Consider the following 24,872-nt stretch of genomic DNA (forward strand, 5'->3'; position numbering starts at 1 on the left):
CCCCTAGCCACAGACGGCCCGGGGCAGGGGCGGGGGCGGGGGGCGAGCCACGGCCCTTGCCGAGGCGCCACGTCGTGGGGCCCAGGGCAGGAAGTGGGGAGCTCTGAGCCCTTCCGCACGGAACCCCCCCCCCCCCCCCGTGTCAAAGCCCTGTCAAGGCCAAGCTCAGGTACCTGATGAAGTTGAGGAAAAGGACGGCCCCCAGGATGCCATAGAAAGGGCTGTAGGTGAGCAAGAATCGAGCATAATAGCTGACGGCCCAGGCCAAGTCCTGCACAGAGAACAAGATTAGATGTGGGACAGCCATCCTCCCGGGCGCTGCATCCTGACCACACGTGTGCCCACAGCCCCTCGCGCGCCGCACTAGGCAAAGGTGGCCTCAGGACGTGGGGCACCAGGCCCGCGGAGGATGCGATGCTTGCCCGCACAGGGCTGGTGGCCGTCTTTGTTTCCGGGAAATGCTGAATGTGTGTGCAGCAGGAGGGGGCTGGGTGCTTTGCTTCAGGGAAAGAAACAGGGCGGGGAGCAGGAGACGCCAGCCAAGGAACAGCCCCTTTCTGGTCCCGGGGATTCTGAAGGTGCATATAATGCCCCCCACAGCTGCCCTTCAGCCGTGTCCTCCCATTGGGACCCGGGATCTCCTTCCTTGCAGGACAAAGACCAGCGACACCGTCCGTCCTCCACGGAAAGGCTCTCCCAGCAGGCTCTGACTCTGCTGGTCCTCTCCACACACTTGATTCTCCTCCTGTCCCCTCTCCCGGCCTGCCCCTCGCCAAGGTGACAACAGCATCGCAAGCTTGCTTGTCTTCTGTCACTGGGCAAGTGCCTCCCTCGGCTGTCCCCACTGCTCTACCCTCCACGGCAGCCCCACGGGTAGGCCCTCTGTGGAACGGGTCCCTCTCTCTCCACTGCCTCGCTGCAACCCGACCCGAGTCCGCATGCCTCCCATCGGTCTCCTGCTTCTCCTCGTGCACCATGGCAACCAGAGCCACCTTCTCAGCCCTGAGCAGAACCTGTCTCTCCCGCAGAGCTCTGCAGGATCAGGGACCACTCTCTCTCCAGCCACCCTGACCCAGCTTATTCCGGCCCCAGGGCCTTTGCACTGTTTGCTCTCCCCCATCACTTTTCCTCTCCAGAGACTCAGCGCGGCCTCTAAGTGGGGCTGCCTGTGTGAGTCCCATCTCCACCATTGGCTCCGTATAGCTGTGGGTGACTCATCCAGCTGTGCCTCTGTGTCCTCATCTGCGGGACAGGGAGAGAACCTCCCACCGAGGTTGGACATGGGTTGACCACCTATTACAACAGTAAGTGAAGCCTACAAGTATAAGCTCTGAACGACTCCAATCCAGTCCCTGCACACTGTCACCACGGAGATCTTCCTAACGCAACTTGGATCATGACACTGCCACCCCCAAAGCCACCACTCGCCCCGTCCCCCACTAGATAAAGGATAAGCCCTAGCCTCTGGGTAGGGCGCATGGGCCCTTCACATGCCTGCCCACCGACCTGGCCTCCTCATGTAGCCAGTCTCTCGACCTAGCTCAGGGTCTGCGTCCAGGCTGCACCCACCTGGAGGCTCCTTCTCCCCTTGTCTGCTTGGCCAACTCATCCTATATCTATTGTTGTTGTCGTTGTAATGTTTATTTTTGAGAGAGACAGAGTGCAAGCAGGGCAGGGGCAGAGAGAGAGGGAGACACAGAATCTGAGGCAGGCTCCGGGCTCTGAGCTGTCAGCCCAGAGCCCGACGCGGGACTCGAACTCAAGAACCGCCAGCTCATGACCTGAGCTGAAGCCAAATGCTCAACCGACTGAGCCACCCAGTCTGGCCAGGTTCCTCCTTGAATGCCTCCTCTCTATCAGAGGCTGAGTTGGGTGCTAGGAGCAAAAGGAGGTCCTTCACGAGCCCCGCGTCTGGATGGAAGGTGACAGAAGCAATGGGGAGCACTGGGTGGGGTCCTGACACGATCCTCGGATTTAGGAAAGGCCTTCCTTAGGAGGCAGGTGCCTGAGCTGGGCTGGGACGAACCAGAGGGCAGCCAAGCAAAGAACTGTAGGAGACATTTGCAGAAAGGCGACGATACGAAAAAAAGCCCAGACAGGAGAGATGGTGGGGTGCGCGGGGGTGGGGAGGTGAGCGGGGGGCAGGGGCTGGGTTTATATGCAGATCTTACGTCCCATGTGCTACAGCCCAAGTGCTCGCCGTGGGGGCGGGAGACAACACCAGGTCCCGTCTGCCTTGGGACACTGACTTCTACCTCTCGGGCAACAGAAAACTCCTGAGAGGTTTACACATCGGAAGAACACAGTCCCATTTGAATCTTAAAATAGATCCCTGCCAACTGGAGATGGAGGGATTAGGTTATTTCGGTAGCTGAGACAGGAAATGATGGAGACTCGAAGCAGGGCCCCCAGTCCCAAGGAGGAGATACAGATTCCAGAACGATTTAGGAGGTGGAGGCAGGTGCATCTGAGGACTGGTTGGTCGTGAGGAATCCCGGCTGGTCCCTGCACTGGTGCCATCGGCTGAGCAGGAAAGGCAGAGGGGAGCAGCTGGGAGGCCAGGAGGGCACGACCTTGGGATCCAGCGAGGGGTCTTGAAGGCGGTGGGAGAAGCGAGCATTCCGAGTTCTGCTCCAACTTTTCCATCACGTTCATTTTCATCTCTTGTGTGTGTTCGTGGTACAGTAGAAAGTATGTGTATATTGGGGCTGCCTGGGCGGCTCAGTCCGTTAAGCGTCCGACTTCGGCTCAGGTCATGATCTCGCGGTTCGTGGGTCCGAGCCCCGCGTGGGGCTCTGTGCTGACAGCTCGGAGCCTGGGGCCTGCTTCGGAGTCTGCGTCTCCCTCTCCCTCGGCCCCTCCCCGACTATCACACTGTCTCTCAAAAATGAATAAACACTTTTTAAAAATTAAAAAAAAAAAAGAAAGTACATGTATATGAATGAGGTGCGTGCTTCTTTCTTTTTGTGCGGAGAGACACATGACCGCAGGACCACTGGTGTCAGGGGCAGGGAAGCACAGGGAGGAGAACCAGCAGAGGTAGGACGCGGACGTGGACGGAGAGAATCTCAGGAGAGAGTGGCTCGTGGCGTCGGACCCAGAACCTCCAGGATATGGTGACGGGCAACATTGCCGGAGAGTAAACACCTCTCTCCTTGAAGCTCTGACTGACAGTGTCTCAAGCCCTCCCCTCCAGGCCAGGATTTCTCATCCTCTACACGACCGACCGCCTTTGGGGCTAACTCTCCACCGCGGGGGCCTGTCTGTCCCGTGCGTGACAGGACGTTTAGCAGCGTCCCCGGCTAGATGCCCACCAGATGCCAGTCGCACTGTCTCCCCCGAGTTGTGACCACCAAAAATGTCTCCAGATATTGCCAGCTGGCCCAGCAGAACCGCTCCTGCGGCGGACCACTGCCCCAAGCCACTGCCCCAAGCCCCTGCAGGACACATGTCTGTCCCATGCCCTGTGCAGTCATGGACCCCAGGCGTGGCCCTGGATCTTAACTGCCCTGAATCCCCAGCACCGGACCTGACCGCAGTCAGCTCCTGTTTTGTAGAAGGAGCCCGAGGCTGGAGGCCGGTCCCTCTCACCCAGCTTGAACCCGACTCCCCAGCAGGGGCAAGGGCAGGGCGCTGAGGGGTCCTATCATATTCCCCTGGTTCTGCCACCTGATCCCATTGAGGTACGTAGCCTCATTTCCTTTCCTGCTGTCCTTATCAAGTACTTTGTCCCTTGGGGAACAAGGACGGTAAAAAAAAAAAGGAAATATTCAGGCAGGAGTCATCTGCCATGAAAGCTGGTTAAAATACCCCCAGTAGCTGGGGTGCCTGGGTGGCTCAGTTGGTTAAGTGTCCGACTCTTGATTTCAGCTCAGGTCATGATCTCATTGTTGGTGAGTTCAGGCCCCGCATCGGGCTCTGTGCTGACAGCACCGGGCTCTGTGCTGACAGCACGGAGCCTGCTTGGGATTCTCTCTCTCTTTCTCTCTCTCTCTCTCTCTCTGCCCCTCCCCTGCCCCTCTCTCAAAATAAATAAATAGACTAAAAAAAAAATACCTCCAGCAGCACCGCGAAACCCCACACGGCAGGGCTCAAGTTCCTTTTCAGCTGTGTGATCCCTTCCAGAGCCCGGGGTCCCCAGGGGAAACAGCAGTTTCCGCAGGCGGGAGGTGTGGGTTCAAATTCCCATGGTTTAACTGACCCAGAAACTCCCATCCTCCAGCCTGTGCCGTTTAACTCATAAACCAGGGTAAAACATAAGGTAGGTGGCCGTGCTGAACTGTTCCTGGAACATGGTAAGTACTGATGAAACGCTCGCTTCCGGAAAAATATCATGTCCCAGAAGCGGGTGGTACGGGTTCTGCCAACACAGGCCTGGCAGAGACTTCCAGAATCTACTGCCTCCCGGACCACCCCAACGCCTCCTGGGTCCCAGCCCTGGACCTTAGCAGAATCAACAGGCATGGCCCCTGTCCCACAATTTCAACGAGAGAGGTTAAGGCAAAGTACTCGGAAGCCGTTCAAATGCTATAGAAACAGGAGGTAGTATTTGAGAGAGACTGGGGGCTGATGTAAGGGGAGAGCACAGGGCCTGGGTTCTAGTGCCAGACCCCCCCCCCCCCCCCCGCTTGGTGTCATCCTGGGCAAGTCCCAAACTCTCAGAGTCTCAATATTCTCATTTATGAAACTGGGTTAAAAAAAAAAAAAAAAAAAAAAAAAGACCAGCAATACCTACGTGCAGCTCCACTTGGCCTTCAGGGCAGGGGCCCCGTCCCAGTCCCAGGGAGCCACACTCTGCCACAGGCAAGGCTCTGCCAGTGGGGATGGCTCCATCTGGGTCATTCTATCAACCTGGTGCATAGAATCACGCCTGCACTCTACGTAAAGCCAACGGCCGGGGCGTGGGCCGCGCTGGACAGCTCTCTCTGGACGCAGAATCTGGAGATTCTGCCAAGCCCGATGTGACAGGCTGGATTGTGTCCCCCTAAAATGCGTACGTTGAAACCCTGCTCCCAGGGCCTCCTGTGAGCTTGTCTGGAGCTAGGGTAGCTGCAAATGTCATCAGCTAAGCTGGGGTCCACAGGGTGGGCCCTCATTCACTGTGACCGGCGTTCTTCGCCAAGGGGAATCTGGACACAGATACAGGTGCATACAGGGAAGACGATGAGAGACACCCACAGGGGACCCGGCTGTCCACAGGCCAAGGAGACTGGCCAGGACCAGGTCCTCCCTAACAGCCCTCGGAAGGATCTACATCCCCAACACCTCACCTCTGGCTGCTAGCCCCCAGAACTGCGAGAGCGACCCCTCTGTGGTGGGACACAGCTGCCACTCTGTGCTCCTTTCTTGCACGGCCGTAGCAACCGGATGCACCTGTCATCTGAGCCAGCGCCCGGCGGCTCTCCGTTCACCACGCGGAGCATGGTGTGCCCTGGCTCACGGGGTCTCGGGGCCGCACGGGAGGCAGTGGCCGGAGCGGTGGACAGGTGGCCCGAGTCTGGCTCTCATCACGTCGCCTTTGGGAACTTTCCAAGGGAGCTCTGCAAAGGCGGTGGCCTCCCACTGCCCCCACTGTGTGTGTGTGTGTGTGTGTGTATGTGTGTGTGTGTGTGTGTAGGGGGGAAATGTGTGAGGCTGGGGCGCTGTGGTCTCCTCGGTTCCTGGGAGCCTCAAAGGAGGTCCTTTCCTGAGAGTGACAAGACAGCCCCCCCTCCCGAGGGGGGACAGGGCAGCCCCCTGGGCCCACCTGCCCCTGTGTGCCCCCCACACCCTTGGCCAGCTGTACCCCTTGACTCACCACCCAGTCTCTGCGTGTGATCATGGTCATGATGATCTGGTACTGGAAGTACACAGGGATGAGCAGTGGTGGCCCGACTGCGGGGAGAACAGAGGTGCTCAGAGCCTGGACGGTCCGGGGCGGGAGTCGGGCTGAGCCCTGGATGGGGGGCCCAGCCCTTCAGCTCACAGGCAGAGGTGGCGACCTGTGCCCGAGGAGCAGAGGTGGAGCAGACGCCCCCCACCCCCACCCCGCCCTCCCCTCTATCTGGGACCCCACCCCCCCACCCCCTGAGTGCAGGACCCTGGGTCTGTGCCCCATCCGTATCACAGGCCAGGTGCCGTCTGCTGGGGATGCCGTTTACTGCCGGGGCCCCTTCTGCTCTAACAGGCTTGGGGGCGATTTCTGGGTCCGAAGGGGTGTCGGGCGAGAGCGGATATATGGCCCTTGTGGGGTGTGGTTGTGGGGTGCGCCCCGGCACTCACTCAGGAAGAAGTACTCGTGCTGGTGATTGTAAGGTAGGTATTTCAGCTTCTTCTTGCCGTACTGAGGGGAGCGGAGAGAGCATGAGCACCCATCACCCCCAGGCTCCGGCCGCCCGTGCCCCCCCCACCACCACCGCTCGGCGGCCACCGCCCCTCTCCTGTCAGTCTGCACCCTGGGCCCCCAAAGCTGAGCCCCTCTGCCCCTCGGGGCTCCTGGCTGCCCCGGCGAACAGTGGCCACCGTTTCCTCGGGTTCGCCGGGGCTGAGGGTGCCTACCCCAAGCTTCACCCCGTGCAGGCCTGAGCTCACCCACGCCTCTGCCAGCCCAGGAGGCTGGTGCTTCTGAGCACCTGGGTCAAATCATTGCCCAAGGCCACACGGAAAATGGGCCCAGCTGGGATCTGGCCCAAGAAAGCTGACTCGGAGTCCACACGGCAAGCCCTAAACGAATGTTTGTGGAGTGAGTGAGCAAATGAATGACTCACATGGGGACCCACAGAGGGAGCTCCTTGGACAGCCTCCACCCCTTTGAGGGCGAGAAAAGCTCTCGGGGCATCCCAGGGAGCTCCCCAGAGCCCGCCGCAGCCGGGAGAACCCAGGTAAGGGCCAGGGGAATTGTTAACAGTCACCGGGGTGGGAGCAGCTCCTTCCCTGGAGCCTCCCGCAATTTTCAAAAGCTAATCACTTTCCCCAGGAGGATGCTTTTCTGTTCAGGGTGCCGGCAGGCCAGGGAGGCCACGCCTAGCCATCTGGTCCCAGCCAGGGCACCCTGACGCCCAGACACTCCGAACGAGGAGGGCCACGCTGGGGCCTGGGCACATAGCTGCTTCGGTCGTGCTGAGCACGAGCCGGTAGGGGAGCCACTGCCCCACAGGGTCCCTGGAGCCCTTTAATTCTAGGGTCCAGTCCTCTGGAGACCGGCCCACCTCGCTCCTTGGGGACTGAGACCGTAAGGTGATGCTCAGAGAGTGGCCCCCTGCTCCTGGTGCCGATGCTGAAGGGCCACACAGGGAGGCTGGGCTTAGACCTGCACAGATCACTTAGTCTCTCTGAGCCCTGTTCGGCACCCAAATCACTGTTCGTTAAGAGGAGCCAATGAGAACGTGGGCATAAATGCCAGGTGCTGGCCCCTGGGACACTGGCCCTCATCCACCCTTCCCTGGATCCATCCACCTTCAGAGGAAGGCGATCATTCCTATTTACTGCAGTCAGGAGAGGAGAGCACATTACAGATGGCGAGACCCTGGATATTGGCCATCCAATGCCCCCATCTCCAGGTGAGAGAGAGGAAAGTGACCGTCAAGCTCACAGGCAGGGCCCATGACTCTTGAAAGAAGGGGCCCTGGTGGGAAGGAAGCCCAGACTGTCCCCAGGACTGGCGTCTTGGCACCAGGGGCCCTGGTCATGACACATCTGGCTGAAGCACCACTAGAAGTGACCCCTTTGTTCCGTTTGGCCTCCTGTGCCTTGGCAAGGGTCTCGCTCATCCCCAGAAAGTGTGGCCATTTAAGCGAGGACGGTCACTAAGGCCAGGGCTGCGGCTGGGCTCGGAGAGGTCCCAGCCAAGGAAGCTTCAGAGGCAGCCTTCGAAGGTTCCTCAGCGGCCAGTTGACGGGTGGGGGAAGAATGCTGTGGTCCAGGGTTCCGGAGAGCCTACAGAAGGGGCCGCTGGATCCTGTTCTAACCTCCTCCTAGAAGCCAGGAAATGGGCCCACAGGCCCAGCCTGAGTCTGCAGGCTTCTCGGCCCTGGACAGGGGCCCTTCCGATCACATCTCGGCCCCACAGGTCATCCCAGGAGGTGGCCCCAGGCCCGGAGGACCCTCTCGGGCTAGTTGGACTCCACTCGGGAAGTGACCCTTAAGGCAGGCCCGCCAGGTGGGTAGACCAGAAGGTCCCCATAGAAGGACTTAGGGGTGGCACCAGGGAATTCAGCTGACGTTGCGTTTCTGTAGCAAGCCACTGTTTTCATCGCTTTCTGGTGGCCTCTGGGGAGTGACAGAGATCACATGGGCTGCTGCTCCCCCAGCTCCCACTGGCTCCCGTGGGTGCCCCGCCCCCATGCTGCAGACTGTCCCACAGGCGCTGCTGGGTCCCTGGCCCCCTGCCCGGCTGTCCCTTGGGCAGCGGTGGGCCTCCCTGTCAGACCCTGTGTCCCCAGGCTTAGGGAGGCAGGGGCTCGGGATTCGGAAACAATTCAGTATTTGAGCAAATTGCTTCACACACACCCTCCCCTGCCCTGTCATGAGCTTGGGGCTCCTCACTCATCGAGGGGGGGTCTGATGGGCACATCCCAGGGCTGTTGAGGGACCAGCACATGAAGCAGATATAATGGGACTTTGGGACCACGAATGGAACCATGAACTGTCGTCACAGCTACACGTGTGGCGTGCGGTGACACAACAAAACGTCACCGCACATCACTGCACGTTCCCATCTCGGTGACCTCAGCTGGAGCAGGGGCAGGGCCATCTGGCAGGGTAAGGCTGGCCCTCTGACAACCAGAGAGTGCACGCCCGGTCTGGCGATGTGTGCCCGACTTGCGGGCTCAGCTCATTGCCAGCATCTAGCCGTGTAGGGCACCAGGCTCAGGGGAGGCAGGCAGAGGGCGTCAGAACGTACGAAGCTGGGAGGAGGTGCCTGCTCCCTGCATCTCAACTCATCAGAGAGCTGGGGTGGCCCCACAAGCTCATTTCCTAATGTCCAGCAGGTGGTACCTTGGGCAGGTTCTGGCAGGACCCAGGAGCGCTGGCCTGGGGGCAGGACAGCCTGGGTTTGGATGCTGCTGCTGCCTTTTCTAGCTACAACCTCGAGCGAGTTATTTCAGGTCTCTTGGCCTTAGCTCTTCCATCCGTGAAATGGGCACGATGAGGGCTCCTGCCTCGTGGTTAAGCAAAGATTAAGCCATATGTCGCATGCCGTGTTCGGCCGATGCTAGGCGCACGACTCAGTCAGAGTCTGCTCTCCGCAACCCCCCCATAGTGGGTGCGGGGCCTGGAGGACCCCCACACCTCCTCTCCTCCAGGAGAGTCCTTGTCACACGGAGGGAGAAAGCTCAGGTGGCAGGGCTGTCATAAGTGAGACGCAGAGAAGACAGAGGGTGCTTTCACTCAGGCCAGGTGGCCTCCTGTGGTCTAGAGGACAAAACGGTGGCACACACAGGGCTCCCTCTGACTCATTCCCGAGCTGAGGCTCCTAGGGGACAAAAGCAGGGGCAGGGGGAGCCCTGCCAGCTCTGGTGGCCTGGCTTCCCGGAGGTCCCTACCGCTTTGCCCAGGCTGGTCTGACCGTCCTGTGCCCAGCCCCTCCGCAGACCACGGGCCAGGCTTGGCTTACAGGCTGAGTGGGTGCCAGGGGCGTGTGCGGGGGACTTTTCAGCTTTGGAACAAAATGTCTGAGGAACAACAAGGGCCTTCCTTGTCCGTTCAGGGTTGGGGGAGGGGAGCTGTCACCAAGCCCAGTCCCCGCCTCTGGGAACCTGCAAACTCACAGAGAGAAATGAGCTACGTGGCCACTCTGGGCATGCACAGCATGGCAAGACCCCGGTCCGTGGGCCCCGAGAGGAGGGCCGTGGTTGTTCCAAGGGAGGGCTGGTCACTCGGCCCGTTCACAAAGGTCTCCCTGGAGGGGCAGGTGCAGACAGGCGGCGGGGCCGGGAGAGCATCCCCGTCCCAGATGGGCGGAAAAGGAGGATGTCGGGTGGGGAGGCACAGACACTCATGGCTTCTGAAAGCCTCTTACAGCGCCACTGGGATAATGGCCTCACCGTTCCCCTCGGGATGCGACAGATAGACAAATGGCTGAGCGAAGGCTGCCCCTGACATCACCGCTATTTAACTCTGTTCTGGAAGTTCCAGTAATGTCAGAAAACCCAAACCAGAAACAAGAGTGTGGAGCTATTAGAAAGAGTAAATCTTCATTATTTTCAAGGATAGAATTGTCTACCCAGGAAACTCAGAACAAGCAGCTGAAATAACTCAAATCACAAAGAGGCCTGAGGGGGGCGCCACGGTGGCTCAGTCAGTTATGTGTCCGACATTTGATTTCGGCTCAGGTCATGATCTCACGGTTTGTGGGATCCAACCACACCCCCCCCCCCCCCCCGCCTCGTTGGGGTCTGCGGACGACGGCACGGAGTCCGCTCGGGATTCTCTCTCCCTCTCTCTCTGCCTTTCCCCTGTTCTCTCTCTCAAAATAAAGAAATAAATATTTTTTAAAAAGCCAAAAAAAAAAAACCACCAAAAACCCCAAAGAGGACTGAGTGGACAAGCAGCTGGACCTAAGATGACAATCAAATATCAACAGCTTCCCTGAACCCTGGCGAAACCCCAATAACAAAAATGGAAAATATCCAGCATGAAATTGAACAAGAACCACCCATGAGACGTATAAAGAAAAGTCTACGAGAAATAAAAAGAGGCTTGAGCAGTCGGAGAAAGACGCCTGACTGCTGGATGGAAAGATCGAGTACGAGGACGTCAATTCTTCCCAGGAACAGAACGTCAGTCCGCTAACGAGCTTACGGTAAGTTATTAGGGGCCTAGGGTGGATGGAGGGCCGCCCAAGTCGTGCAGACGGTGTCCTGCCTGAGGCCAGACAGCCCAGCCCAGGCGCAGGGCTTGGGGGAGCCCCCCCTACCCCGCTCCGTCATCGCCACATGGGAAGGGCCTTGCGCGCTGACAGGGGTGGTGCTAGAAAAAACTGGCTGACTCCAGAAAACTGCGGAGGGAGGACGCCAGCCTTACGCACAGCCTCTTCGGCCAAAGTCAAAATAATTCAAAGTGAAGCAGTAAGACGCTGAAAATAATATGTACAAAGGACTTCCTTGGGGTGCCTGCCCGGCTCAGTCGGTAAAGTGTGCGACTCTTGATTTTGAGGTTGTGAGTTCAAACCCCACATGGGGTGTAGAGATTACTTAAAATCTTTTTTTTTTTGTTGTTGAAGAACTTTCAAAGCATAAAAGAAATGAAAGGAATCTGCAGGAGGGGAAGAAATGAATACATCTTGGTACATAAAACGAACAAAATCCTCCTGAAAGTCATAAAGAAGACCAGAAGGCAGATAACTAAGAGGCCCACCCTGCTCACCTTTCTGCGCGCCGGGCAGCCCTTTGGAGCCGGTCTGTTTATCGGGGCCTGGAGATAAGAGCCCCGGCCTCCTTGCTCTGGAGGCCAGAGGCTTTCTCAAGATCCCAAGGCCTGGGGGCGCCTGGGTGGCTCAGTGGATTAAGCTTCTGACTCGATTTTTGGCTCGGGTCATGATCTCACGGTTTGTGAGGTCGTGAGTTCTCAGAGTCTGCTTGGGACTCTCTCTCTACCCCTCCCCCACTTCCTCTCTCTCAAAATAAAGGAATAAACGTTAAAAAAAAAAAAAAAAGAAGAGAGAGACCTTGAGACCTGGCCATCTGGGGCCAGGTGGCTGGCCCTGGGGTGTGTGGGGTGTGTGGTATGTGGGCCCGGCCTGAGACAATGTCATCAGACCCATGGTCACCAGGGTCCCTTCCAGGGCAGCAGGGTCCTGTGGACACCGGGGCACGGCTGGGTCAGGAACCCAGCAGACATCTGGCCTTTCCCTCGACACGTGGGTCAAAGCAGAGGATTTCCACAGAGCCCCTGTGGCCCCGGCTGTGGTCTCTCAAATGCTACCGGCCATCCGATAACCAGATCCCCGAACCTTCCCTCCCCAGCACCTGCCCCAAAGCTGGCGTTCCAGAAGTGTCTACGGAGATGAGATGTTGAAAGAGGTTTCCCTGGACACCACACGGAGAGGAAAGAAGGCTTCCTGCCAGCAGAGCTGGTGAGACTGGATTTGTGTTGTTAGGGACACAGAGAGCATCTGGCAGGACAGCCGACAACCCTACCACATGAAGCCTCAGGGAGAAAGGGAAGCCTTTGTCCTCACTCATCGAGGCCCCAAGTTCGTCGGCCCCGCTACCCGGACACCTCACATCAAAGCTAGCAAACTGTTTCCTAGAAGAAACAGGGCAAGCTTGTGCTTCGGCAGAGAATATAATCCCTGCCTGGCCAGAGAGGCTCCTCGCTTCTAAACACTGAATTTTGGCTAATTTCCTCTGCATTGACAAGGCCACGGAAAACCCATGTTTCTGCTCAGATGTTCTCTTGGGTGGAACTGAAATGGGAAAGACAGGGTAAGAGCCAGAACTGGAGGAACAGGCTCTCTCCATTCCTTGTTCCAACGCTTGGATGCCAATATCGTCGGAAACACCACAGCACCGCTGGGAATCCCAGGCCCCTCTCCTTCCTTGATGCGCCTCTCTTGACAAATGCTTACGGAGTCCCTACTCTGTGCACGGCAGCGTGACGCTTACGAGCTGTACAAGAGCAACGAAAAAATCTCCTAAACTCATCTCACCACCATATTTACAAACAGCAAAGCATATGTAGATTTTTTTTTTTTTTTTTTTTTTTTTGGTAAATTAAACCTTAGAGAAGAGAAGTTGAGAATTGGCAATGTATTTTCCTGTCTTATAAAATAGCATGGGTTATGTTATGGTATAGAAATACACCAGAGCACTGGCCAGACCCCAGCGAAGGCTGATGCACTTGGGACTCCCAGAAAGGGGTCCATGTTTGGTAAGGTGGCAAGGTGCAGGATAGAATGTCTAAGGTTTTTTACGTTGTCTTTTTTTTTTTTTTAAGTTTCTTTCTTTCTTTCTTTCTTTCTTTCTTTCTTTCTTTCTTTCTTCTTTTTTATAATTTTAAACGTTTATTTATTTTTGAGAGAGAGAGAGAGACAGAGAGACAGAGTGTGAGCAAGGGAGGGGCAGAGAGAGAGGGAGACACAGAATCCAAAGCAGGCTCCAGGCTCTGAGCTGTCAGCACAGAGCCCGACACGGGGCTCAAACCCACGAACTGTGAGATCATGACCTGAGCCGAAGTTGGATGTTTAACAGGCCGAGCCACCCAGGCACCCCTAAAGTTTATTTTTGAGAGTGAAAGAACGAGAGAGAGAGAGAGAGAGAGAGAGGGAACGAATGCCAGCGAGTACGAGTTGGGGAGGGGCAGAGGGAAAGAGGGAGAGAGAATCCCAAGCAGGCTCTACACTGTCAGCCCGGAGCCCAACTTGGGGCTCGATCCTATGACTATGAGATCAAGATGTGAGCTGATATCAAGAGTCAGACACTTAATCGACCGAGCCACCCAGGGGCCCCAAGAATGTCTAAGTTTTAATCTTGGTTTCTAAAAAAGAAATCTGGAAGAATTTATATGCTATGTTGTCATTAGTGGTCACCCTCAGGGGTATGATCTTTGGGGCAAAGGGGGACAATAGAGGTAACAGGAGATTCGCTTTGTCACTTGGTGTATTTCTGTACCACTTAAGTGCTTGTAATGGGTAAGTTCTAGATTTATAATAAAAAAAAGGAACGAATATAAAAATAAGGCAGTGTGGTAGTGTGGAAGGGAAAGGACCTGGCTGTCAGATCTGGGGCCTCGTCCCAGACTAGCCACTAACCCATGTGATCCTGAACACACCCCCTCCTTCCGCTGAGCCTCACTTTGTCACCTATGGTGAAGCGGGTTGGCCAAGGTCCCTCCCAGCATCGAGGACTGACTCTCCAAATAAGACTTCCCTGAGCTGATCTTGGGGGACCGCGCCCGAGCCCTGGGACTGTGCCTCCCTGCGAAACCGGAATCAGGTTTCCCTTGCCCCCAGGAAGAAACAAGCCAGGAAGCATTCTCCCCCAGCCCACAGGAGGGAGAGAGGCCCCTAACACCGATAAGGAGCTGATCCGTTATTTGTACGTGAGGCCACGCCACAGAAATTCCAGCTTGAGTAATTCAGGAAAGGTTTCCACGTACGCATTAGATGCAGATGCGTTTGGATGACTATTCAACCCGCAGGATTCCTTCCCTGGTTCCCCCTCGGGCCAAACACTTCCCACGTCGACACTGACCCTTCATCGTACCTCAACGGGCTGCCATTCGCCCAGGACAAACACATGCAGCATGTTCACATCCGGATCCTTGTGGAAGATGTTGGGCTTGGCGTGATGCTGGAAGTGACGATGGTTCCACCAGTTGGCGGAGGCACCCTGTGGGGGGAGACGGGGTGAGTGGCACAGTTGTCTGGCGGGGGGGGGGGGGGGGCGGGGACCAGTTCTTAGGAGCGCCAGTGCTCAGGGCTGACTTCACCATCATACACGGGGCCTTGGGCACCCCCCGCCCCCCAAACATCAGAATGCAGTCCTGCCAGTACTAAGTCCAGAGCGCTGGGCGGCCCCAGAGGCCAGGACTTCTGGGTGGAGCCAAGCCATGCCACCCCTCCAGGCCCGTCTTCCCATCGCCTTCAGCGATGGCGGGCAAGGACAGCTAGTGCTAGGCGGGCGCCTTGGCAGGCGTGGGGTGGCCTCTGGACTCTACCAGCACCAGGTGTGAGCCTCCACCCCCCGCATCCTCTGTATGTCCCCCACTTGCCACGTTCTACAAGGAGAAACACTTCTGTTTCAGGAGACGGTAAGAAGTGGTCTCTACTCTTTGGCCCGGGATCCCACTGCGAGGCAGGTACCCAAGAGAAATGAAAACACGGCCACACAAAATTGGACACCGACGTTCCCAGTATTCAAAAGAAGCCAAAAGTGGAAACAACCCAATGTCCGTCAGCCTGACGGCTGGATAAATAAAACGTGGTTGATCCGCATGGCGGGATACCGTTTGGCCACGCCACAAAAAGGTGTGAGGCACGGATATCTACTGCAACGCGGGGGAACCTTGAGAACGTCACGGTAAGTGAGTGAAGGCAGACACAAAGGACCACGTACGTGATTCCATTTATATGAAATGTCTGGAATAGAGAATCTAGACATAGAAGGAGCCGTGGTCGCCTAGGGCTGGGGTTGGGGATGGGGGGGAGGGATGAGGGGGTTGGGAGGGGGTGGCCGCGAGCTTTGAGGTTTCTTTTGGGAGTGATGAAGATGCTCCCCCAAACGACGGTTGCATAAATCTGAGCACATACCATAAGCCGTTGGCAAGAGGCAACCCGACAGCCGGATAGGCTGCTGTACCGAGGGGTGAGGTCACACCCGGGAGGCCAGAAGGCGGATTTAAGAAATGACCCCTAACAGGAACAGGTAATAGCTTCCCAGTTCTATTTTTTTTTTTTTTTTTTTTTTTTTGGGACAGAGAGAGAGACAGAGCATGAATGGGGGAGGGGCAGAGAGAGAGAGAGAGGGAGACACAGAATCGGAAACAGGCTCCAGGCTCCGAGCCATCAGCCCAGAGCCTGACGCGGGGCTCGAACTCACGGACCGCGAGATCGTGACCTGGCTGAAGTCGGACGCTTAACCGACTGCGCCACCCAGGCGCCCCTAATATGTAAATATAAAACCATGATTCCAGGAGACAAGAAGCATTATGTAAGGATGTCCCGCAAGGTCAGAAAGTTCTGGCTCACCAACTCCAGCTCTTGCCACACTTTGGAGACATGCCCATCCCCCAAAGTTGCCCTGTGGCCCACAAAAGGAAATTAAGACCTTCCTGATGATTGTCTCTTTACTGGTGAACTACTCCATGATCAATCAACTCTTTGGCCAAGGGTCCGGCCATCTGCAAAAAGGCCTCATTGCTAAAACAAATATTTTACTTGGAAGATACTTTTGGCACACACACGACCTCTGGACACTAAGAGTCATGGGCTGGCACAGCCACCCGCAGCTGTAGCCTTTGTGGAGACCTGTGAGCAGGTGAGTCTCAAAACCCATCAGAGCCAAAAAAAAAAACAAAAAAAAAGAAGACAGTGAGCGAGAGTTCAGAGGACTGGAAAATCAGATAATCAGATGACACATTCGCCTTTCCAGCCAGAAGGAAGGAACCCAACTCCTGGGGAAGGTCATATGGAGAAGTCTCTGGCACAAAGAAATTGAGGAGCAAGCCATGATGTTTAGGATACACCAACCCAGCGATGTTTGTTGAATGAATAAGTAAGTGAAAGAAAGAAGGCTGAACTGTGAAACCGCCCCCCCTCCCCCACCACCGCCACCGGGGATGACTCAGTGACCGACTGCCCGAGAGCTATCTCACTCTCTGGGCAGATCAGAGACAAAATGTTGTTTGATCTTGCTGTTCCCCTGCCGCGATTCTTTTCCATTCTTCACTAGGCAGAGCGATCCAGCGGCAAGCCCCTGACTAGGGAAGGAGAGGAAGGCACCCTAGCACACTGAGATGGGGCCCAGGAAGAGAAGCAAACCTGCAGGAAGAGGGGACTGGCTCGCTCTGCAGGCTGGGCAGGAGGGGGCCTGGCAGAGTGAGTGACAGGTGCTTTCCAGACAGAGGGAGGAGGCTGGGGGCAGGCCTTGAGGGTCAGGGAAGGGGTAGTGTGGACTGCTCCAGAAGCCAAAAGCCCTTTGGTTGAGTCGGAGACCCAGGATCGAGGCCAGTAATCCCGGGGTTGAGCTATATCAGAGCCTGAGGGAAAAGGAAAAACGTGTACCCCTGGCTGTAATGAAGCAAGCAAATGCATCAACAAGAGTTTCTGAATCTACTTTTGGTTTGCCTCACTTTCTTCTTTTTTTTTCATTTTTTATTTTTTTAATTTATTACTATTTGTTTAATGTTTATTATTTTTGAGAAGGAGAGAGACCAGAGAGCAAGCAGGGAAGGGGCAGAGAGAGAGGGAGACACAGAATCGGAAGCAGGCTCCAGGCGCTGAGCTCTCAGCATAGAGCAGGGTGCGGGGCTCGAACTCACAGACCGCGAGATCATGACATGAGCTGTAGTCGGCCACCCAACCGACTGAGCCACCCAGGCGCCCCTTTATTTTTCATTTTTTTAAATGTTTATTTATTTTTGAGAGAGAGAGACAGGGAGACAGAGCGCGAGCAGGGGAGGGGCAGAGAGAGAGGGAGACACAGAACTTGAAGCAGGCCCCGGGCTCCGAGCCATCAGCACAGAGCCCGACGCGGGGCTCGAACTCATGGACCGCGAGATCATGACCTGAGCCAAAATCAAGAGTCAGACGCTTAGCCGACTTGAGCCACCCAGGTGCCGCCCCACGTCTTTCCTCCCTTTTGTCTCAGGTTCCAATATGGCTCAGCACAGCCCTGACCTTTCTTTAAAATGCTGCTATTTTGTTCACGGGCAAGTTTTTTGCATTAATTTCGTTTTTTTAAAAAACACATTCAAATGTCGATTACTGAGTCTTTTGGTGTCCCCCGAAATTGTGTGCGCGAGGCAAGTGCCTCCCTCGCCTTAACCCTAGTCCTGGTGGCCCGAGATGATGTACTGAAAAGGCTGTCGGTCTTCTGGTTTCCATCTCCAGATGCAGAGTACCGATTAAAGGGTTTTAAACAGGGGTGCCTGGGTGGCTCAGTCGGTTGAGTGTCTGACTTCAGCTCAGCCCATGATCTCGTGGCCCGTGGCTTTGAGCCCCGTGTCGGGCTCTGTGCCAACAGCTCAGAGCCCGGAGCCTGCTTCGGATTCTGTCTCTCCCTCTCTCCCTGCCCGTCCCCGACTCACGCTCTGTCACTCAAAAATAAACATTAAAAAAAAATTTTTTTTTTAAATAACAAATAAAGGGTTTTCAACAGAGGCGTGATGGCTCAGAACTCTTGTCCACTGGAAGTGACAGGGCTGAAGGAGAGGGGGCCCTCGGGATGTGGGGAGCTCACACTGGAATCCTGGAGCACAGCAGGGTGCCAGTAAGGATCAGGTCCCAGCTCCTCGAGGCTCCCGGCCCGCCGTTCTCTGTCCTCACCGGCTTGTGCTAAAACATCCAAGTTGGCAGGGCACTTGGGGACCTCCCTGCAGCCAGCCCCCTTTTTTCCCAGCAAAGGGACCAGACGAACAGGTGGGCCTACAAGACTTGCCTGCCGCTGTGTGACTACGGGGTGCCCGAGCGATTTCAGGCAAGCCGTTACTCTCCTGGCTCCTGAGCACCCCCCCCGGGGTGAACTGCATGACTGTGCCACTAGCCTAGACACAGCCGGAAGGACACGGTTAGCGGAGGGCTGGCGAGGCACGAGCGGAACCCATGTCCCCGACCTCTGCCCGTTGTGCCAGGGTTCTGATTTCATAAACTCATGTCCTCTGTCCTGGCCTCGTCTTCCATCTGACATAAGAGCGAGGCTCCAGGGCCCTTCAAAGACCGAGGGACATCAGGCAGGAAAGGCCTTCCCTCCCGGCTCCCACCCGGCGTCTGGAAACAGGACCCGGCGGCCCGGCCCATCTTTGTTAAGCGTGTGGGGCTGACACCGGTTGGGAGTGAATTGTTACTTTCCAATACAGAGGAGGGTTTTCTCCAACAGAAAAGAGTATGGAACAAAACAAAGCGCTCCACTATACGTACCCTCTCCCTTCACCCCTGAATGTTTGGAAAGAAACCAGGTTCTCAGGCCCCTTCAGGCTCAGGGCCAGGCGAACTCCTGCGGAACTCGTTACTAGTTCGTCGCCAGTTCACCCCCAACCAGACCCGCAGCCGACAAGCCAAGGGCTCCGTGCAGCCTGAGTTGCAGGGGGACATGCTTAATCCACACATATAGCTCTTCCCACGCCAGGGTGAGGAGGGATGGAATTGTTTAGGACACAACCTTTCTTAGGGAGCAGCTGGGGGTTGCTGGGGAAGGGCTGAGTGGGGGATGATCTGTTTCAGAATGAGTTGGGAAGGACTTATTTCCAAAACCAAGGACATACGGCTATCAGATGAGCACAAGGTCACAGGCAAGGCCAGCCTGTCCTCTTCCGAACTTGCCTCACTGTAAAGCTTTGTGGGGACACCCCCTCATCTGCAAGGAGGTGAGAAAGGAGGACCTATTTACTCATGAGCTTTAAACAGCACTGGCCCGGGGCGCCTGGGTGGCTCAGTGAGCTGGGCCTCCTACTTCGGCTCGGGTCATGATCTCGATGACTGTGGGTTCAAGCCCCACGTCGGGGCTGACAGCTCAGAGCCTGGAGCCTGCTTCGGACTCTGTCTCCCTCTCTCTCTGCCCCTCCCCTGCTCATGCTCTGTCTCTCTCCGAAGTAAATAAACATTAAAAAAATTTTTTTTCATAAAAAATAAACAGCACTGGCCCTTGGGCTCAGCTGATCATCATGCTATTTGATGTCCCTTATCTAAAGACTTCTATGACAATATCTCCCTTTGAGATTAAAAGGAATTTACTAGATAAGGCTTTAGATAAGGAGTAAACAATATAATCAATTGAGTCAATATACAAAAGCAGGATACACCTGCCCTCTGGGTTTTTTTTTTGTTTGTTTTTTTTTTTGCTGGTTTTATGGGTCTAATTTAATATGGAGACAGGGCTCGGAAGGTCAGAGAAATGCAGGATGTGCTCAGTCCCAGAGCCCAGAGCAGCCCGGTGGGAAGAGACTGCTCACAGGTGGCTCTGCCTCGTTACCCTGAGGCCACGGCCACTGATCCAAGAGGAGACCTGGCTTCCACAAAGTGAGATGGTGCCGTGCCAACCGCTGACTGACGGGTGGACGCCCAGGGCTGCTGGTATTTACCTTTAAGTGGCCAATGATGAACTTGTGGACGAAGTGGTTCCATGTGGACTTCTTGTAGACTGACAGGTGGCCATAATCGTGTTGCAGCCATCCAGCTTGGGTCTGGGGAGAGAGATGCTTTCACAGTGCCAGCTTTCACCCGTAACCAGCCTCTGTGAGCTGGAGGCGGGGGAGGGGGGCGGTTGGGGCTTCCGGTGACCGGTGAGGGTGTCACACGTCACCTGAGAGGTAGCAAGGACAAAGGCCGTGATGACGGTTGGAATCCAGCCATTGCCAAAGTAAAAGATGGTGAACCAGGCGATGCTCTCCATGGCAATGATGTGGGCCAGGAGGAGGAGGAAGAACAGGTGGTTGCTCTTAAACAGGTTCATATCCTCGGCGGTCTTCCTCAGGGCCCGGAAGTCCTCCGTGATCTGGGACTGTTGAGCAAGAGCACAGGGAAGGTGTCGGCCACCTGGCTGCTCTGGAGGGGACCGACGTCTTCTGGCCCAGAGAAGCGGTGGCCAGGGGGGGCCGATCCACAAGCCTGCGACCCCAGGGAGCCCGGCCACCGTGCACCGCATCAGCGGCCTCCACGGCACCCGCCTGGGCCTCCGCAGCCCTGGGGACCGCACCGTGTGGCCACAGCCAGTCGAGTAGCGGAGAAAGGACTCGACTCAAAAGCCTGCCTTGTACACACCGTGTTCACAGTGACATTATTCACAAGGCCAAAGGCAGAAGCAACCCAGGCCTCCATCAGTGGAGGATGTGGTGCATCCACACAGTGGAATATCACTCAGCCTCAAAAAGGAAGGAGAATCTGACACCTGCTGCCATACGGATGAACCCTGAAGACATCGTGCTCTGTGATATTAAGCCAGACGCCAACGGACAAATATTGTACGATTCCACTCAACTGAGTTACCTGGAGCGGGCATATCACAGACAGAATGTAGAATGGTGTTGACCGCGGCTGGCGGGAGGGAGACCGGGGAGTTCATGTCTAACGGGGACAGTAGCAGTTCGGGGTGGGGAAAAAGTTCTGGACGTGGGTGGTGGTAAAGTTTGCATGACAAAGTTTGAATGCACTCAAAGCCACTGAACTGTGCATCTAAAAACGGTTAAAATGGTAAAGTTGATGCTGTGGATATGTATATATTACCACACACACACACACACACACACACACAGGCACATGCAAGCTTGCATTTCCCACTCCCCGACACTGCCCTGACTTGTTCTGGGCACTCTGTCGAGTCTTGAGGGGATTGCGGTGGGGGAGACAAAGCAGACAGCTCAGGGAGGCAGGACACCTGTTGGGCACTGGGGATGTGGGGCCCTGGAGACCAGGGAGGAGTTGGGGGTGGCTCTGGGGAAACGAATGTGACTGGGAGACAGAAGGGGGCTGGGCGGCAGGGGTAGGGCAGGCAGGCAAGGAGAGAGGGTGCTTTGAAAGGGTAGATGGGGCGGGGCGTGTGTGGAGAAAGCCAGGTTTGGGAGCCTGGGTGATAAATGTCGAAGAATCTGCCAACCATTTAAGCAGCAGGGAGAGCAGGGAAACAAGGTGGGGGCCAGAGAAGCAAAGCCAGGAAGGAGGGAGCCCACAGGACACTGTGGAGAGGAGAGAAGCTGCCTGCCTGTGGTGCAGGGGGGAGGGGGGAGGAAGGAGCCCCAGGTCAGCTCCAGGGAGGGGTGAAGACAATCTCCCCGCTCAGACCTTGAGGGAAAGGGGAGAGTAGGGGCAGAGCGGTGGAGATCCAGGGCAGAAGGGAGGTTGACCTTAGGAGGGCACAAGGAATGGCCTGTATTTCCCAGGGAAGGAGAGAGAAAATGGTGAATGTGTGGGGGGGTGGAAGGGGGGTTCAGGGGCTGGACAAGAAGGAAGGACCCTGTGCCAGCCTAGCTCGACTGAGACCCTGGAGGTGAAGAGGTGGGGGATGAATTACTCGAAGGTAGGGGGCCAGCCCAGGCTGGCAGTGAGAGAAGAGGGCTCACTGCAGAGCCTCTGGGTGCTCTCTGACCCCAGATATTGGGCAGTGGCTCTTCTGCACTGACATAAAGCTCCCTTGGCCCACCCCGGCACTCTCTGTCTTGGGGCGAGCACCTCCCCCTCTCCCCACACACCCTCCCCTCCTTTCTTGGTCTGGGCACACTCACATTCTTGCCATGGTCCTGGCTGGGCTCTTCTGGGGCCAGCTCTCCGATCAGCAGAGGCTTCATGAACTTGTGCACAAAATCAAGGTCACGGTGGAAGGCTCGGAAGGCATCCTGGGGAGCAGGAAAGCAGGTGGTGAGTGGGGGCCTCAACCCAGGGAGGGCAGGGCTCACCAGCACCGGCTCTCTGTGTCCCCACATTGATTGAGGCCTCCCGGGACCCGGCCCTAAATGTTCTCTCCAGCCTCATCTTGGCAGATCCCTCTGTGCCCAGCTGCACCGGCGGCATGCCTGGGTCGCCACCCTGAGCTCACCAAGGGTGCACGCGGACATTCAGGATGCCGCCGAGTGAGTCAGAAAAATGTGCCCCTCCAGGGAGAGGCACTGTGCGGGCACAGAGCTGGGCAGAGCCCAGGAAGGATGAGAGTCTCCGCAGAATCCTGGAGCCTGCTACGACACAGAAAACGTGCTTAGGAGATCACGTCAAACCAAAAACAATTACAGAACTAGGTAAAAACCATTTCTGAAAAAAAAAAAAAAAGTTTCCGTAATCTGAAAAAGTATGAAAATAATTACTGAAATTATGGAAAAAAAACCTTGGAGAAGCCTTACACTATTACGTGTTAAGTTGATTTCATTCCTTTTCCAACTTTCTCTAACACGGATACATTGCCTTTAAAATAAAAAAATAATATTGTAATATCATATCATCATATTATCGTAATTCTGATTATAAAGTAATAGCATGCCTAATTTGGGCAAATTGAAGGAATGTACAGAAGAATAAAGAGAAAAATAAATACCACCCAGACGGTGAGCACCACTGTTAATATTTTAGTTTATTTTCTCCAGGTTTTTTTCTGTTATGTCCATTACTTTTTTTTTTTTTATTTTTTAATGTTTATTTTTTGAGAGAGAGTCAGAGCACGAGTGGAAAGGAGGCAGAGAGAGAGGGAGACACAGAATCCGAAGCAGGCTCCAGGCTCTGAGCTGTCAGCACAGAGCCCGACGAGGGGCTTGAACCCACAAATCGTGAGATCGTGACCTAAGCCGAAGTTGGACGCTTAACCGACTGAGCCACCCAGGCGCCCCTCTGTTACGTACATTATTATCTAAGCCACCTCATAACAGATGCAGCAGTTCCATTAGAGGTGAGCTGGCATCAGGTCCCCCTCGTGGGCTACAACATGCTGTCCCAGTGGTCAACAACATTTACCCTGCAGTGAACCAAACTGAGACATTGCAGGGCAGGGGACTAGAATGACGCCACGAGAAATCATCAGAAATGTCACCGTAGTGGAGAAAAAAGTGTGCGTGTGCGTGTTGGGAGGTGGGTGTTTCGATTTTTAAAAACCGACAAAGATAAGACACAAAGATATAAAAACAGCAATGCTTGGGGCACCTGGATGGCTCAGTTGAGTGCACGCTTCTGGCTCAGGTCATAATCTCACGGTTCAGGAGTTCAAGCCCTGCATCGGACTCTGCTGTTAGCGCAGAGGCTGCTTCGGAACCGGTTTCCCTCTCTCTCTCTCTCTGCCCTCCCCTCCCTGGGTGGCTCAGTCGGCTGGGTGGCTCAGTCGGCTGGGTGGCTCAGTCGGCTGAGCAGCCGTCCGAATTCAGCTCAGGTCATGATCTCACGGTCCGTGAGTTCGAGCCCCGTGTCGGGCTCTGTGCCGACAGCTCAGGGCCCGGAGCCTGCTTCGGATTCTGTGTCTCCCTCTCTCTCCGCTCCTCCCCTGCTCACACTCTGTCTCTCTCTCAAAAATAAAGATTAAGGAAATTTTTTTAAATGGATAAACATTTACTTTTAAAAAGCAGAAACATAAAAACAGCAATGCTTGATCTGAAAGGCTCATATTGCGGGGGCGGGGGGGGGGGGAAGAAAAAAAAACCTCAGCCGTTTTCCAAGACATTTTGGGAGTTGAATGAGAAAATTTGAATATGGGCCGGACATCTGATCACATTAAGGAGTTATTATTAGGTTTCTTAATAGCAGCAAAAGCATTGTGATTATTCTTAGGGGGAGGTGGTGAAGAATCTAGGGCCGAGGTTGCAAAGAAAATCGCACGCGCATAAAGAGGGGAAATGCAAAAGTGGCAAAACGTTGCGATCTTGGTTGAGGAAATACAGGTATTCACGACAGCAATCGCCAGGCCTCTCCCGCTCCCTCACTGCATCCCTGGCATCAAGTCTTTTTGCCCAGTCTTTATTCCATTTGTATCTAGAACAGACTTACAAAGCAACACTTTGTGCAGTTTTGGAGGCAAAAAAAAAAAAAAGTCCATGACCCGCTAGCTGAACAGAAAGGGCTCAGATCAAGTATATTTTCAGAGCAGAGATGTGATGCTGGTCTGGGCCCCGGGCAGGAGGGGAGGGGGCCTGGGGGCCGGCGCTGACCAGCTCCGCCACTCTGGGCCAGCCTCAGCGCCCTCTGAGAAGTGAGGACCTTCCCAGCGCCAAGTTCGAGGCTCCCCGGGGAAAGGCCGGCCGGGAGCTTTGAAGGCAGGGCCCGGGCATCGGCGGTGCCATGGAGGCAACGCTGCCCTCCAGTGAGAGCCTACAGAAGCCTCTCCATTGGCCGTCCTCACATCAGACCACGGCTTTCGAGAAATGACAGGAAGTCCTTGGTGAGGCAGTTTCCTGAGGGCCGGCTGCTCTCTACTCCTCGGCTGCTCTCTACTCCTCGCTGGGAGGTGAAGTTCAAGTCTGCAAGTAGTTCTGACCGCTTTCTGAGCAGGCCTGGGGGGACCACCCACGAACCCACCAAGCTCGTGCCCATGCCGGGGTCTCTGCACGGCTCTTCCTTCTGTCTGGAGCCCTGCTCCCATAGTGTCCCCCGGCTGGCTTTTCCCAACCGCCCTCCAGTCCCACCCTTTCTCTGGGCCTCGCCCTGTTATGTGGTCTTCCTCACAGTTGTCGAATTCGCAAGCCATTGTATGTACTCACTTCCTTCTCGCTGGTCTCTCCCACAAGGATACGCGCTCCACAAGGGAAGGACCCCAACTGTCTGGTTCACTACG

The 24,872-nt window shown here is 55.7% G+C and overlaps 1 protein-coding gene across 2 annotated transcripts in view; it reads right to left on the reverse strand.

Moving 5' to 3' along the window:
* The window catches only part of FADS2 (fatty acid desaturase 2), a 33,952-nt gene that overhangs the window by 3,080 nt on the left and 6,000 nt on the right, over positions 1-24,872 (reverse strand). Inside the window, exons 2-8 of one of the 2 annotated variants that reach the window (XM_053899638.1) lie at positions 21,856-21,966; positions 19,941-20,138; positions 19,720-19,821; positions 14,187-14,312; positions 6,262-6,322; positions 5,798-5,874; positions 174-271 (exon numbers count right to left, since the gene is read on the reverse strand). In XM_053899638.1, coding sequence (XP_053755613.1) covers positions 174-271; positions 5,798-5,874; positions 6,262-6,322; positions 14,187-14,312; positions 19,720-19,821; positions 19,941-20,138; positions 21,856-21,966 — 773 coding nt within the window. The remainder of the gene's footprint in view (positions 1-173; positions 272-5,797; positions 5,875-6,261; positions 6,323-14,186; positions 14,313-19,719; positions 19,822-19,940; positions 20,139-21,855; positions 21,967-24,872) is intronic. The other variant, XM_019414635.2, reaches the window with a different exon arrangement.

The sequence above is a fragment of the Panthera pardus genome, unplaced genomic scaffold, assembly GCF_024362965.1.
Source record: "Panthera pardus isolate Hobbes unplaced genomic scaffold, ASM2436296v1 HiC_scaffold_12, whole genome shotgun sequence".
NCBI classification, from domain to species: domain Eukaryota; kingdom Metazoa; phylum Chordata; class Mammalia; order Carnivora; family Felidae; genus Panthera; species Panthera pardus.